Source organism: Rhinoraja longicauda, chromosome 4 (assembly GCF_053455715.1).
Source record: "Rhinoraja longicauda isolate Sanriku21f chromosome 4, sRhiLon1.1, whole genome shotgun sequence".
Lineage (NCBI taxonomy): Eukaryota > Metazoa > Chordata > Chondrichthyes > Rajiformes > Arhynchobatidae > Rhinoraja > Rhinoraja longicauda.
The window spans coordinates 25,898,060-25,914,734 of NC_135956.1; the positions used below are offsets into that span (position 1 = coordinate 25,898,060).

At 42.1% G+C, this 16,675-nt stretch overlaps 1 protein-coding gene across 1 annotated transcript in view; it reads right to left on the reverse strand.

Moving 5' to 3' along the window:
- Positions 1 to 556: 556 nt before the first annotated feature.
- alkal1 (ALK and LTK ligand 1) overlaps positions 557 to 16,675 on the reverse strand; it is a 43,115-nt gene continuing 26,996 nt past the window's right edge. The window contains exons 4-5 of the mRNA XM_078398542.1: positions 6,170 to 6,246; positions 557 to 729 (exon numbers count right to left, since the gene is read on the reverse strand). Coding sequence (XP_078254668.1) covers positions 6,182 to 6,246 — 65 coding nt within the window. The 3' untranslated portion in view covers positions 557 to 729; positions 6,170 to 6,181. The remainder of the gene's footprint in view (positions 730 to 6,169; positions 6,247 to 16,675) is intronic.

Sequence of the window (16,675 nt, forward strand, 5' to 3'; positions counted from 1 at the left end):
AGATTGGCCCATTTAAGATCATGAAGAATCTTTAAATTTAAAATACAATAACCTAACAAAGAACACTTATAAAGCGCAACACTCTCAATCAGCAGCATAAAGCCATGTCACCGAAAGGGGGACAGTCAAAATATGAATTTGTGGTGAGTGAAAAGTATTCAAAGAACATTTATTCTAGTAATTAATGTGCCTTCATTTTAGCTGATCGTCATAAGCTTTGTGAATAATATGGGCCTCTTTAATATACAACTTATATCCTTATAAACACAATGCTTTATCTTCCATCCTATTGATTAGAATATCACATTTTTGGCACTACTGATAAAAGGAACTGCTAATGCTGGAAATTTATTTTCTTGGTCAATTGCCCCGCAGCCTCTCAGAAGGAAGGTCAATACAACGTGAACCTATTCAGCCTACTGCTTCATTTGGGTTTTCTGTATTGTTTTAATTATGTCATCAGTGCAGATCATTATATTGAGAGTATTTCAATAAATAACTGGTTTATTTGAATTCAAAGCAATAATATTATAAATCAAAAATATGCTTAATTAACAGAAAGTGGAATGTTCTCACACATACACATTCATAAGGAAATAAAAAGCATTCAGATGTTAAAATAAACAATGCTGTAAACCAAAGCAACATCAGCTGTAATTCCAATCATTTTGGGGACATTTTCAAGGCACTTCTGAGGCAACACAGATTTCCATCTTCAATGACTTGGGTCTGCACGAAAAAGAAACATAATTTAGAGACTAAACCACATCAGCTTCTCATATAAATAATATAAAATATAGTATACAGTGCATTAATTTATCAGAACATGTCAGGCATACAGATTAAAACTTTGAAGTTATTGTGAAGCTACATAACACTGCTCATGGTGATGGCAGGATTTTCCTAGAGTTGGAACCCATACTTGGACTGTGGTGAAGTATTGAGAGTGCTTGTGCAGTGGGTATGTACACTGAGCAAACTAACACCTACCCTATTTTGCAAGTATTTTATGCTTATTTTTCAGACAAGCTAAATTTCTAGACCTATTCAGTGGCCTCTCCCACATTTTTATCATCTTTATAACTGCCAATTCGTTTAAAAAAAATAAAATTATTTCCATTGCTTCCACTCCCCTTTGGCCTTTGAATTAATCTTGACAGCTTTCTGGAAAAAGACTCTGGGTCACACGATCCCCAAACTCCCACTCCGTGGCTGGATATTAGCATTCTCACCCTGTCCCTCCCACTCCTTCCCAGCCTAATAATTCGGTAATGGAACCGAGCTTGAGATGCAGAGCAGACATTATTGTTTGGACCGACACTGCATACTCGAGGACAGAGTGACCTATTCTGGTGTGTTCTGAAAATAGAGGAACAAACATTTCATTTGATGGAAGTGTTTGAAAGTACGGATGTAGCAGAAGAAAAGGTCACACAGAGTTGAAACTGTAAGTCAGGGACACTGAGAGTCAGCGTAGAGTTGCCAGCGCAAGTGGAACATGTGCCCCAAAATGAAGATCTAATGAGAAATCAGGCAACATCAACATTACACTGATTTGTTGAGAATGTCAATGATGCTTGTAAAGTAGATCGCTGGTCATGGTCTTAACAGTAACTTCCACCTTGGATCCCAAGCTAGACTAGAACTTGAACTGGGAAATCCACAACTTGAACTGGCAACCCAAAGACCAATGTGCAGAGAGAAGGTATCACAAAATGCTGGAGTAACTCAGCAGGTCAAGCAGCATCTCTGGAGAGAAGGAATGTGTGACGTTTCAGGTCGAGACCCTTAAGATAGACACAAAAAGCTGGAGTAAAGGTTAAGGTGGAGTCAAGGTCTTAAGAAGGGTCTCAACCCGAAACGTCACACATTCCTTCTCTCCAGAGATGCTGCCTGACCTGCTGAGTTACTCCAGCATTTTGTGATACCTTCGATTTGTACCAGCATCTGCAGTTATTTTCCTACACAATGTGCAGAGAGAGATTGACTGTCGATTCTTTCAATAGTTCAGTTCACTTTATTGTCATGTGTACTGTGAAAAGCTTTAGTTCTCTTATTTACAATGGTACATATTTGAACTATTTCTTAATTAATTTTGATTATTGTAATGCAATTATCCCTATAGATTTGAATTTGGTTTCCACAGTATTTTATATCTCCAATATTTTAGGGTCAAAACACATTTTACAGATTTCTTGTATCTGCCAGTGGATTGGAATTTTCCTTAGTTTTATTTATAGGGTGATCATTTCTAATATCAAAGTGATTGCAGACTATTTTAACACTCTATGACAAACAATTTTAAAAAGGTGCAAATAACATGAATAAATTAAATTACTAAGGTTACATCTATTTGGCCAATAATCTTCAAAGAAAAAAATCTTTGAATAATGCAATCCGTTTTCTGCAACCTCACAATGTCCTAGGCCATTTGTACTGCCAGCAAAGTGCTTTTGAAGTTTAGTTAATGTTGTTCAGGGAAATGTGACAGCCAATGCATCTACAAAATATATTCCCAAGAACACCAATGGGAATGTTGATTCAGTCATAAATACCCATTTGATATCCCTTGGACTATCCTTGACCAGACTTTGCTGGTTTTACCTTGCACTAAACGTTATTCCCTTATCATGTATCTATACACTGTAAATGGATTGATTGTAATCATGTATTGTCTTTCTGCTGACTGGTTAGCATGCAACAAAAAGCTTTTCACTGTACCTCGGTACATGTGACAATAAACTAAACTGACTGAACTAATATTGGCCAGGGATAAAAAGGATGATGACTCAACCCGAAAGGATGATACCAGGTGAATAGATCAGGTAGACACAGAGTCTCGTCCAGAGGAGGTGAATCAAGAACCAGGGGACATAAGTTTAAGGTGAAAGGGAAAAGATTTTGTAGGATTCTGAGGAGTAACTTCTTCACACAAAGGGTGGTGGGTGTATGGAACGAGCTGTGAGGTAGTTGAGGCAGGGACTATTGCAATGTTTAAGAAACAATTAGAGAGGTACATGGATAAGACAGGTTTTAATAAATTTACACTGCAAGTTCCTACTGCTAGATTAGGTTGTGCACCATGCAGCACACAACAACCATTTCAGTCTGAAGAAGGGTCCTGACTCGTAACATCACCGATCCATTTGCTCCATAGATGCTGCCTGGCCTGCTGAGTTACTCCAGCATTTTGTGTCTATCTTTGGTATAAATCAGAATCTGCAGTTCTTTTTTATTACATTGAATCTCCTTGTAGCTCCAAAGTCATCTAGGACTTTAGATTGCCACAAGAAGAAGCTGCCAGGGCTACTTCTTCCCGTAACACAACTGTACAAGTATCAGTTTTAGCTGTACAGCATTTTTTGTTTCATTTTTAGTTTAGAGATACAGTGCCGAAACAGGCCCTTTGGCTGACCAGCGATTCCTGCACACTAACACTATCCTGCATACAAGGGATAATTTACAATCTTTGCTGAAGCCAATTAACCTACAAACCTGTAAGTATTTGGAATGTGGAAGGAGCACCTGGGGATAACGTACAAACTCCATAAAGGCAGCACCCATAGTCAGGATCAAACCCGGGTCTGGCTTTGCAAGGCAGCAACTCTACCGCTGTGCTCATATTAATGATGAGAAAACTCTTTGTTATTATACGTGCTGGATTGATCAGGGGCACAGATTGCTAAGTGGGTAGTATCCACAACTCCCTCAGTGGTAAGCCTGAAGACATGAATTCATGTTCCCCATAAATCTAGCTGCTGAAGCCAGAAGGAAAAAAATTGTCAGACCTGGAAAACAATATATCTCAATGCTAATAAGTTTAGGATGCCTACCACTACTGGGGGAGGGGGGAAGGGGGAAGGGGGGAGGGGGGGAGGGAGGAGGGGGGGAGGAGGGGAGGGGGGGAGGGGAGGGGGAGGAGGGGGAGGAGAGGGTGCTGCATCAATGCAGGAGAGGTTTGGGCCCAACGGATCCACTTGGTCTAGTCAGTAACAAAAATTGACCAAGGGATGGTGGATCAGCTAAATGCAGAGGTTGGAGGGATGATAATCTGCATCCTGGCATAGCTGGAATCATGTCCATGCCTCTCCATATTAAAAACTAATTCCAAGTAAATGGGATTCTGATCTGCGGGAAAGAACAACAGAGTTTGGAGAATATGAACAAATGTGAAAATAAAACTCCTGCATCCTCCAGTGGTGGCGTCACCATAGTTGCAGTCTGCTCTGCTCTGTGCAGGTCATAAAAAGCAGCTAATCACCCTCTCCCAAACTATAACATGCTCTTCAACCCCTGGTGATTCCTGGATCAACCTGACCCAATGTAACATTTGCTTTGGGATACTAGTTTTCAATCTTTTTGTCAATAGGAGCTTCTATTAAAAATATATTTTGAATCCTAATTTTAACTTGTTTCATTAAACTTTATCTAAATACCCAGAGATAGTAAGGACAGGCCTCTCAGTTTCATTCCCCTTCCCCATTTATTACACCTCCCTTATCCAATTCCACTTATCATTATCCTCACTGATCAGATTCTAGCATCTACTGCCTCTGACTCTATCTTCATTCCTCAACCTGGTTGTAGGTGCCTTTTTTCCCCACTCTCCTTTTCAGCCCCGATCTATCAAACTCTATCACTCCAATCCCTCTTCTGATGCCAACTGCACAGTATGCCCCTCTTCACTTGGTTCTACCTACCACTTGCCATCTCCTGCCTCACCTCTTCATACTGGTTATCTCTCCTCCACACTTTAAGTCCTAATGCAAGGTCTCGAACCAAAATGTCCACCATCCCCCTGCCTCCACAGATGCTGCCTGACCCATCATGTTCCCCCAGCAGCTTGGTTTTGGCAGTCAAAGACAATTCTGTGTGATTTTCTAATAGAAGTAATGCAGAATTTTTGAATAATTAAAAACATTAGGGAGGAATTGGCTATTGCCATTTTTTTTGTTGCCAAATTTGCAGATGCTCGCTGTTACTGTCACAACTCATTTTGTAACTGGAGCACCAATGTTAACTAGATCCTTCCAGATGACAGTGAGCAACACAGAGCAAAAAAATAGGCCACGTTTATAAGGGACTGGGAGGAAGATGCAATGTTGATAAGTTGTCCAGAGAGTGAGGCAGTGCAACTATCTAAAAAATAATAATTAATTAACATTTAATGTTTAATGTTTTGCAGTTAGTTGCACTAGTTTGCTGTCTGGACAACTTAACAACACTGCTCTTTTCTGCTAAGTCCTATATAAAAAATAGCCCACTTCCAAACCTGGCAATACTTTCAGCCAGGATCCAACTCCTTTCAGTCTGAAGAAGGGTCTCGACCCGAAACGTCACCCATTCCTTCTCTCCCTTTGTGAATTAATCCAACTCCTTTACCTTCTTTCATGGCATTCCAACATTATATCTTCCTCCCTGACCACCTTTCTTAGTGCCATGTTATCCATTAGTTGAAGAAGTACTTACAGTGACACAATTTTAACAACATGCACCAATTTTAATATATAAATAGCTTATGTATATTCACACCAATGTAGTGTGCACTTATCTACAAGTACTTTGATGCATCTGCTGCCTTCAATACACAGGGAACTAAATCACTCAGAATTGTGAACATTTACTAAACAGCTCTGTTTATGAAAGGAAAGTATTCCAGGAAAATGGTGTAGGGTGAAATTCCATAAATTGGAAAGGCGTGTCATTGGTATTTTTGGTAGAGATTGTCATGGTAAAGTTTAATAAATTAAAGACACATACCACGAATGGGAGTTACAGTGCAAATTCAATAAACTAACATTTCTAAATCTATGAATACCTGTATTTTTTGTATGGTCTCACAAATATACTGATAAACATGTAGAGAGGTTTAGAGTTCCAATGCACATGGATAAGTGTAAAGATTATCTGCAAATCTCTTTGACATTTTTTATTTATCATTAAGAAACGCAATAAGCCATTTCCCAATTCTCCTTCTGAGAGTAGCAGCTTGCTTTATCATAATACTAATCCAGCAAGCTTCCAAAATACCGTGCAAATATTGCAAACATTTCAAATTAATCAAATTACTAATTCTGGCAAACCCTAAATGTTCCATTATTAACTGTCATCATATGGTACCTACATTTCAGACTTTAAAGGTGAGACTATTTCATTTATATATACTTACATGGCAAAATATTTAGTGTTGTGTACACAAAGAACTCACAGCTAATCTTGTAAGCAATCTTGCACACCTTTTGTAGTCTGAAACAAAAAAAAAACATAATGGTATGGTGAATTAAATGTTTAGAAAACAATTACTTCTGTGAACAACTCTAATGAGAATGTCATGGAATTATTGAAGGTTCTTATTAAAATGCTAACATTAAGTGCTACATCAAAAATGTAATAAGAACAAAATTTTGGAAACACTTGGTCCAGCAGTATGGAGCTGCAAATAAAATGCAATATACCTAACTTATGTACATAAAATCATAATAGATTAAAATTAGTAACCTGAAATTGTGTAGAGTCTCTTACAGATATTCCAAAGTGCTATCCAATCTGTGACAGTGTGAAGTGTTGTGTTAAATTAGCAAAGGCACTTCTAATGCCTATCGAGAGCAAGCAAGATTATGAGGGACCCCTGCCACCCCAGCAATGGTCTGTTCCAGATGCTACGGTCAGGCAAACGCCTCCGCTGTCACGCTGTGAAAACAGAGAGGATGAGACGGAGTTTCTTCCCACAGGCCATCAGGACTGTTAACTTTTATAACTCCAGGGACTAAATTTTGTCTTCTCTGTATTAACTTTATTTATATGCTGTAACTGTAATTCTTTTTTGTGCACAATCCGCAGGCATTGCCACTTTCATTTCACTGCACATCGTGTATGTGCATGTGACAAATAAACTTGACTTGACTTGACTCACCTATCAAATAAGTAGTGAATCAACAATAATTGTTCTACAGTGGGTTAAATGCAATCCTCTTCGGGCATAATATGACCCTGTGAAACTCAGTCAAATCTCAGGTCTAAATTAGATAACTGTGGTTGATTAGTCTGGTCACTTAATGGGACTGAGCAATTACAACTAGCTCTGGTATCAAACTATCCCAAAGTCTTGGGAAAGGGGAGGTAAAGTGAAGGAAGGCTGGTAACGACTGGAAATGCAACACGGTGAGAAAGGAAGATACTTGCTTTATTCCTGCCCTAACACATGAAAATATGAAATATTTTGCAGCTCCTCTGTACTATGTGCATCATTGCTCAGAGTATTGTATTACACGGGCTTGGGGCTTAAGATTTGTGAACAGGTATCAGGAGAGGAGCTTAGTGAAACTTGACAGTGAAGCTCTATTCTCTTCTCCCCCTGGTAGCATTTGCACTCCTGCAGTTGCTGCCTCAGAGAGTGAAATACTCCCCATGATCTCTCAAGGCAGTGATCTCTGCAGGGAGCTATCACTGGGAACGGTGCGAGTGGTATTTCAATGCTCCAAAAAAATGAGGGGAGAAACCTGCCCAATGATTTAAAGGTAAATTTCACTAATTTCGCAATGTTCTCATAGTCTCATAATTGGGCAGTAATACTACATACACAAATACACTTCATGCACAAATTATGGGTGAAATCTAATTTCTAGGAATTTTTTTTTTTTTTAAATATTTGGATGAATGTTACTATTTTTCTTCTTTCCTACCTAGTAATTTCCCTTGGTGTAAAATTGCATTTCCAGACATTTAGAAACCACAGTATTACAGACTTATTAGGAATAATTAGCAATAATGATACAGCAAGAATCTATTAAATGCATTTCACAATATTAGCGCAATGATGTTACAATAGTCTGAAGTTTATTCACAGCTAGACATTAACAGACTCTGGAAAATCAAAACCTGTGCTATTTGAACATGTTTATCATTGCAAAATACACTTTTTTTTAAATATCAGGGAAACCTTCTTCTTGCAAAGCAAGCGAAATGCCAGAGCTGCAGAGAGAGATTGTAATTCCATAGGTCTGAGGCATCAGGAAAGAATGAGTTGGTGTAAAAACCGTGCGATCAATTTTGATTTCAAAGCAGCTCAGAGCAAAAGAAGAGCATGTACCATAGCATTTTTTGCAATGGAAAGGTTTAAGGGAGCTGAACTGTTGTCACATTGTTAAAAAAAAAAGAGAAACTGTCTGATTATGGTCTCCCTTGTGCTCTGATCAATACTGTAAGAGAACAATTATTGTCATTGTGCAAGAGCTGTGTACTGTCTCCTGTCTGAAGCAGCTGGTCTCTCATTGCAGTTGAAATTCTAACATTAGAAACTTCAGTTCTTATGATTGAGGGGGAAAAAAAAATGTTTGTTCAAAATATTTTGGCTCAACGGTTTTCCTCGCCGTTTTCTCCTGTGTAGTAGTAGAAAGTGTTTCATAAACAATATATCAAATACACTTAAAAACAAGAAGCTACCCGCAGTCTAAAAAAAATTACAGTAAATGTTTCAGCACTTTGCTTTTTACATGCACTATCTAACCCAGCAGAGGTATGTCATAAGGAATAGTAGTAGAATTAGGCCATTCGGCCCATCAAGTCTACTCTGCCATTCAAACATGGCTGATCTATCTCTCCTAACTCCATTCTTCTGCCTTCTCTCCACCTCTGACACCTGTACTAATCAAAGTTTTAAACAATTGGTATTATTCATGAATATTGTATACACAATACTTTTAAATTAAAAAATATATATTCAGGTTTGATTTATGATCATTTTTATACGATCCTAGTGCCTCAATGGATGCCCAATTGGATAATGTGCAATGAGATAACTGTGTCCCATTAATCAGGACCCATCCAACATTAAATTAATGCCACTCCCTCAGTCACAATTTCAGTCCAAAATCAGCCCCAACTATGCTTTTGATCATCCGTGAAGCTTATGCTGTTCAAATCCAATCACTATCTCCTAATAGGGAAACACTTTATGGCTACACCAGTATTCTTCTGATCTCTGGAAGTGATGGACTTTCACTTTAGTGATGGGGAGAGATTGGATAGGCTCGGATTGTTTTCCCTGGAGCATAAGAGGCTGAGGGGAGACCTGATAAAGAAGTATATAAAATCATGAGTGGTTTAGATAGGGTAGATAATCAATTCCTCAGAGCAGGGTAATCAAAAACAAGAGGGCATAGTTTAAGTGAGGGGAAGGTGTTTTAAAAGGGATCTGAAGGGTATGGGTTTTTTTTGCAGAAAGATTAGTTAATATCTGGAAAGCACTGTCAGATGAGTTGACAGAATCAGATTCAATTATTATGTTTAAGAGGTATTTAGCCAAACACTTAAACAGGCAAGGCATGGAAGGATACAGTCCTAATGCAGGCAAATGGGATAAGTGTGGATGGGCAAAAAGGACGGCATAGACGCAGCATTTCTGCACTGTATGACTCCATCATTCTCTGACTCTAAGACATGTTGAGGAGAATCCTGTTTTCCAATGTAATATTGAAGGCATTGGTCAAGGAGTTGGAGGACTGTCTGTTGCAGACTGAGGATCGCTCGTCGCAGAGTGGCGACGTTGGAGGACCTACCGGTAGGAATAGCAGGCCTTGCTCGCACACCACGGACTCCGATCCCGGGCCTAAGCCATCGGCATTGAAGAGAACCACGACACCAAGAACGAGGAAGGAAGTAGAACATCGAGGTCCGAGTTCCTGGGGGCCAAGGTGGACAGGCCGTGTCGTGGAGAACAAAGGGGCCCCAGCGCGGGGGGGGGGGGGCGCCAAGAACCGGTGGTGTTTTGGGGGGAGCGGGGGGAAACAAAGAAGGGACCAAAAATATTTAAGGGTACTTTTGTAGCTTTGTCGGCACCTTGTGGCGACTCTGTTGTGTACAGTGTGTGCAAAAACCAAAGAATTTCACTGTACCTTCACGGTACATGTGACAATAATTTATCTATCTATCTAGAAGAGCGAAAAAGGGTCCTGACCCTAAACGTCACCTGTCCATTCCTTATGCACATTGGCAGTGTGAGTTGCCCTGATTTGTATATTGGGAAGGGTGATTGTGCTTGTGATATTCTCGCATGTGGGAAGCATATAGGTCAGACAGATTGTGATGACAATTTTGGCAAACTGGACCATGACAATGTGTTCGACTTATGCGGATTAGATAATATTTGGTGCAAACATGTATCATCCGGCCCCTTCCCCCCTCAGCCCCAACTATTCCCTCTAAAGATTTCAACTGTTACTTATAAAGTTATTTGGTGTTTAAGTAGGCGTTTAAGTTTGGTGATTATTGTTTCTAGAACTTGTTGATGTGCGCAGCAGGAGCAAGCATTGTGGCAGAGGATGAACAAAAGGATTAAAAAGACAGAGAGAGAATGCAAGAGAGAGAGAGAGAGAGAGAGAGAGAGAGAGAGAGAGAGAGAGAGAGAGAGAGAGAGAGAGAAGCAAGGAGATACAAGAAGATACAGGGAGCTGCAAACTCTTAAGGCCTGCTATCCTCCAGAGACTGCAAAATGGGACCCAATCCAAAACATCATCCGCATTTCTCTCCTCAGATGCTGCCTGATCTGCTCAGCAAAATCTTAAACTAATAAAGAATGGATCGACTGGGCTTATATTCACTGGAATTTAGAAGAACGAGAGGGGATCTTACAGCAACATATAAAATTATTAAGGGATTGGACAGGTTGGATGCAGGAATAATGTTCCCGATATTGGGGGAGTCCAGAACCAGGGGTCACAGTTTAAGAATAAGGGGTAGGTCATTTAGGATTGAGATGAGGAAAATTGTTTTCACCCAGAGAGTTGTGAATCTGTGGAATTCTCTGCCACAGAAGGCAGTGGAAGGCCAATTCTCTGGATGTATTCAAGAGAGAGTGTGGTGTATATAGCTATTAGGGCTAACGGAATCAAGGGATATGGGGAGAAAGCAGGAACGGGGTACTGATTCTGGATGATCAGCCATGATCATATTGAATGGAGGTGCTGGCTCCAAGGGCTGAATGGCCTACACCTGCACCTATTTTCTATGTTTCCATGTAAACAAAATGCTGGAGGAACATAGAATGCCAGGCAACATCTGAGGAGGGAAATGGACAGGTAATATTTCAAATCTGGACCTTTCTTCAGACTCCAGAGGATGAGAGTACAAGAGCATGTAGCTTCACTCTTAAGGGCTTCACATTAATGCAGAGTACTACTGATACACTCACACTGCTTTCATGTGAATCTTAGATATAATCTAACTGCAAGCGTTTTCAGATGGTACTAGACCGTTGGGCCCAACCTCTCCTGCATTGGTGCAGCACCCTCTCCTCCCCCCTTCCTCCCCTCTCCTCTCCTCCCTCCCCCCATCCCTCCATCCCCCTCAGCCCCCCTTATCCTCCCTCCTCCCTCCCTCATCACCCCCCTCCCTCCCTAGGAGATAGATTTAAACTTTAAAATGTGAATAACTTTTAAAAAATGACACCGATTTCAATGAAACTTCTACCATTAGCACCAAAGGGATGACGGTGATTAAGGTGGGCCTAAAATTGTCGTGCTATCGTGTACCGTTTTGGCTGTAGTTCAGGAACAAACAAACAAGAGTTTTAGTATATAGATGTGCTCGTGCGCAGCATATCACAATGGCCACCTGCCCAGATATAGGAAGAATTAATGAAACATTCATTCTCTGCCTGTCATATGGCCTTGAGTGGGACAGTGCTTGTGTACGGGGGTGATCGCTGGTCGACGTAGAATCGGTGGGCCGAAGGGCCAGTTTCTGCACTGTATCTCTAAACAAAACTAAACACAATAGTGTAGCACCATTAGCACAGGACACCTCTAGTTTCCCTCTCCCCTGACTCTCAGTCTGAAGAAGGGTCTCGACCCGAAAAGGCATCTGTACCTTTTCTTTAGAGATGCTGCCTGACCCGCTGAGTTACTCCAGCATTTTGTGTCTATAAACACAATTAGCAAAGTGGCCAAGAGGCCCGTGGTAGTGGTAAATACCGTAGCTATTTTGTTTTCCAAATATCTGCTCGGCTGACATATTTGTTATTGAATCTATTCAAGATTTGATCACAATTTTGCAAGGCCCTGACTTCCAACTTAAAAGTAATCAGATTCTCCAACAGACACTTAAGGGTTATTAGATAATGAGACTGTTCACTAGACACTTGTGGAGTCTTTTCAATCGTTAGATATCATTGTATAGGATTTAACTATAAAAATCCAACATTGTTCTGCTCACAGCCTCAGCCTCAAATGGATGCAGAAAGGTCCTAGTATCTGCTTGTTGTAACATGGTTCATTCACTCAGCAAGACACAGGAAACTGCAGATGCTGGAGTCAGAAACAAGAAACAAAAGGCTGGATGAACTCAGTGAGTCAGACAGCAAGTGTGGAGGAGATGGATAGATGTTGTACCAGGACGAGCCCCTTCTTCTGACTGATGGAATACGGGACATTTGGGGCTCCTGACGTGGCCTCCTTTACATTTTCAAGACCAAGCGTAGACTAGGCGACCATCGCTGAATGTTGGCACTTGGTCTGCCGAGGCCTGCTGGAGCTCCCAGTTGCTAACCATTTTAGCCCATCCCCAGTCCCACACCGACCTTTCTGTCCTTGGCCTAATTCTTTCTTGAGGAGGCACACACAAACTGGAAGAACAGCACCTCATATTCCACTTGGGCAGCTTACAAATTATCGGTATGAACATTGAATACTCCGATTTCAAGTAATATGCCTCCATCATGCCCCCCTCTTTCCTCTGCCATCCTCACCCCAGTGCACATATATTTCTCCCACAATCGCCCACCACTGCAGTCACATGCTCCTTTCCCCTCCACTGTAAGATCATCTCCAATTTCCGAGTCCCATATTACCCCTTTTTGCCCAATCTTTCCCCTCCCTCTGCCCCTCCAGCTTTACATTCCACTCTTTCACTCCTCTCATGTGACAGCATTTTGTATTGTTTTCACCTCTGGCCTTTGTCAGCTACTCCACCTTTCTGACAATCACAAGCCCTTTCTGCTCACCTGTATCCACTATCACTTGCCAGGCTTTGCCCCAACTCCAGCTCTCTTTTCCAGCTTTCTTCCACCTACTCCATCAGATTGAAGAAGGGTCCCAGCCTGAAATGTCATCTGCCCATTTTCTCCACAGATGCTACCTGACCCGTCGAGTACCTCCAACCTGTTGTTTCTCGATCATTAATTCAATATTTGGCTTACAATAATTTCATACTGTCCTTCCGTTTAATGTCTCCCCTTTACTGCGTCCTGCTCTATGTATTAATTGTTTTTACCAGGTTGTCTGCCATTCTTGCAGCTCCACCGTTTTCTGACCACCAATAGTTGGATTCAATGTTTTGTGTTACTACTGGCTTTGACTTTGTGCTAGATGCCAAATTGTCCTTGGATTTACACGAATATAACATGCATATCAAAATTATTAGTTGCGCAGCAAAAGTTTCATACCGTCATAATTATTATGTTTCATAATTATTAGTTGTGCATGAAGTCAAATCAGCAACAATAGACAATAGGTGCAGGAGGAGGCCATTCGGCCCCTCGAGCCAGCACCGCCACCCAACGTGATCATGGCCGATCATTCCCAATCAGCACCCCGTTCCTGCCCTCTCCCCATACCCCCCGACTCCGCTATCCTTAAAAGCTTTATCTAGCTCTCTCTTGAATGCATTGAGAGAATTGCCCTCCACTGCCTTCTGAGGCAGAGAATTCCACAGATTCACAACTCTCTGACTGAAAATGTTTTTCCTCATCTCAGTTCTAAATGGCCGACCCCTTGTGTTTTTAATTCTGTAATAGAACGAGATACTGCCAGTACATAGTTCCTTAAGAAAACATCACTACCCTCTAGGGTGGGTATTCCTTCTATCTTTCCCAAATAAGGTAACCCAAACAACATTTCGTAGGGGGATACTGCTATATCCTTTCGTGGGGCGGTTCGAATTCTAAGTGAGCCACCACCACTAGGAGGTCTTTCCATTTAGCAGTTGCTTCCCATCCGGCGTCCACCACCGTCCATCTTTTGCTATTCTCGCTCCCAACTCATTCATCCTATCTATTTCGAACTCGGAAAACACGGGTATCTTCTCTATCCCCTCCCTGAGAGGTATCAGAGACATCATCTTTACTGTCCCCTGTAGAGCCGCCCGCTTTGCCATCTCGTCCGCGGCTCTGTTTCCCCGGGCCTCTAGAGAATTTCCCTTCTGATGTCCCGCCACATGTACTACTGCTATTTGCTCTGACTTTGCCAATGATTCCAAGGTTTTTCCAATCAACTGTTCATGTGCTAACTCCTTTCCTCTCGCTGTTATCATTCCCCTTTCCTTCCAAATCTTTCCAAAGGTATGCACCACCCCAAAGGCATATTTCGAATCAGTATATATGGTGCCTTCTTTGCCTTCAAGTAACTCCAATGCCCGCATCAGGGCATAGAGCTCACAGGACTGGGCTGACCAGCTCCCAGGTAATCGCCCAGCCTCTATATCACTTAATGTATTCCCGTCAATTATGGCGTATCCACTGTGTCTTTTCCCATCTATGCACCGAGATGACCCATCTATAAACCATCGACCTCCCTCGGCCAGAGGCTGTTCCTCCAGGTCTTCCCTACTCTTGGTCTCCAATTCTATTATCTCACTACAATCATGTTCTGGCTTCTCTGTCCCTTTTTCCTTTTCTTCGGGCGGGTACAAAAACTGAGATGGATTTAAGTTTTTGTCCGTAATCAGGGTCAAATCATCCTTTTCCATTAGGATAGCCTCATATTTTAATATCCTTGAGTCTGTTAACCACCTCTGGGACCTCTGTGCCAATATTGTTCTCACCGTATGTGGGGTGGAGACCACCAAAACCCCCCCCAAGGTTAATTTCCTGCTCTCCTCTACTAGGACCGCTGTGGCTGCCACTGCCTGTATACAGACAGGCCATCCTCGTGACACTGGGTCCAATACTTTTGATAAGAATGCCACAGGCTGCCGGCTTCCCCCCCTCCTTTGAGTCAATACCCCAAGGGCTATCCCATCCTCCACATTTACAAACAAATGGTAGGGCTGGCCTATTGATGGCAGGGCTAAGACAGGGGCAGTTATCAAGCTATTCTTTAGCTGATGGAAATCCTGTTGTTCTTTCGGGTCCCATTCCACCTTATCTTTCTCCTCTCCTAGCCTGTTATACAAGAACCGGACTTGTCTGGCATAGTCATCGATCCAGAGTCTACAGTACCCAATTAGCCCCAGAAATTTTCTGATTTCCTTTTTATTCCGAGGCATCGGCAAGCCTGTGATTCCTGCGATTCTTTCAGGATTTATTCTTCGCTTTCCCCCACTAATTAGGTGGCCCAGGTACTTCACCTCTTCCCTTAGTTTATATAATTGGATTACTATCCGCCCTTCCACAGGTGCCGTTCCTATTCCCAACTGGATCTGCAGATCCCGTCCCATTAAGTTTACTCCAGCCTGTGGAACTAAAATCAAATCTTCCACCGCCTCCCTATTTTCGTATTTGACTTTTACTCCTTCTATCTCCGGGGCCGCCATCACTTTCCCTCCTACTCCAGAAATCTGCACATGCCCCTTTCCAGTTGCCATCCCTTCAGGTATTCTGGTCACACTTGATCTTTCAGCCCCCGAATCCACCATAAACACTGTGTCCTCTCCTTGGGGTCCGAGTTTTAAATTTACTAGGGGTTCCCGTTTGTGTCCTGTTAACCCCAAGGAGGGGAACCCCTGACCCCCCTATTCTTCCTCCATCATGGCATACGACTGAACTTCTTTCCTTAGTTTAAGGCACTCTCTTTTGAAATGTCCCTCCTCATTACAGTGATAACATCTGGCAGGTCCTGCTCTCCATGCCCCATCGCGTCCTATATCTCTTCTCTCGCTTCCCATTCTTCCCCTTATTCCTCTTCCTCTTCCCCTATAGGTCTCTTTCCGTCTATCCCCTTGGTCTTGCTCAACCACTTGCTTTACCGACTGCATCATCATTTTGGCTTTCCCCTTTTGCCTTTCCTCATCCCGCCGCACATATACTTTCTGTGCCTCTGTTTATAATAGATTTAATGGTTTCTCATTCCAATCCTTTATTTTTTCTAATTTCTTCCGGACATCGGGCCAGGATTTGGTTACAAAATTCGCCCTCAAAAGTTGTTGCCCAGCGTCTGACTCCGGGTCAAACCCTGAATATTGCTGCATGTTCTTTCTTAACCTCTGTAGGAAGGTATTGGGGCCCTCGTCCTTTGCCTGCTGGTTCTCAAATGCTCGCTCAAAATTTTGTCCCTTAGGCACGGCCACCCTTATTCCTTTTATTATTATTTCCCGGAGTTCTCTCATGCTTCTCCGACCCTCTTCGGACTGCTTGTCCCAATTGGGCGAGGCAATCGGGTACTTCACATTCCCCGCTACAGCTGGATGATGCTCGGATCGCTCCCAAATTCTAATCCCGGCCTGTCTAATCATTTGTCTTTCTGCAGAGTCGAACAGATTTCCCATAATGGACATCAGTTCGTCCCAGGTATATATATTTGGGCCCAAAAAACTGGTTGAGTTAATCTGCTAACCCCAAGGGATCTTCCAGCAAACTCTTCATCTCCTTTTTAAAATTCCTAACCTCCGTACTGGTCAGGGGAACATTTACAAATCCGAATCCCCCGTCAGGTCCGCCCATGGGGACCTCCCTCAAGGGATATGC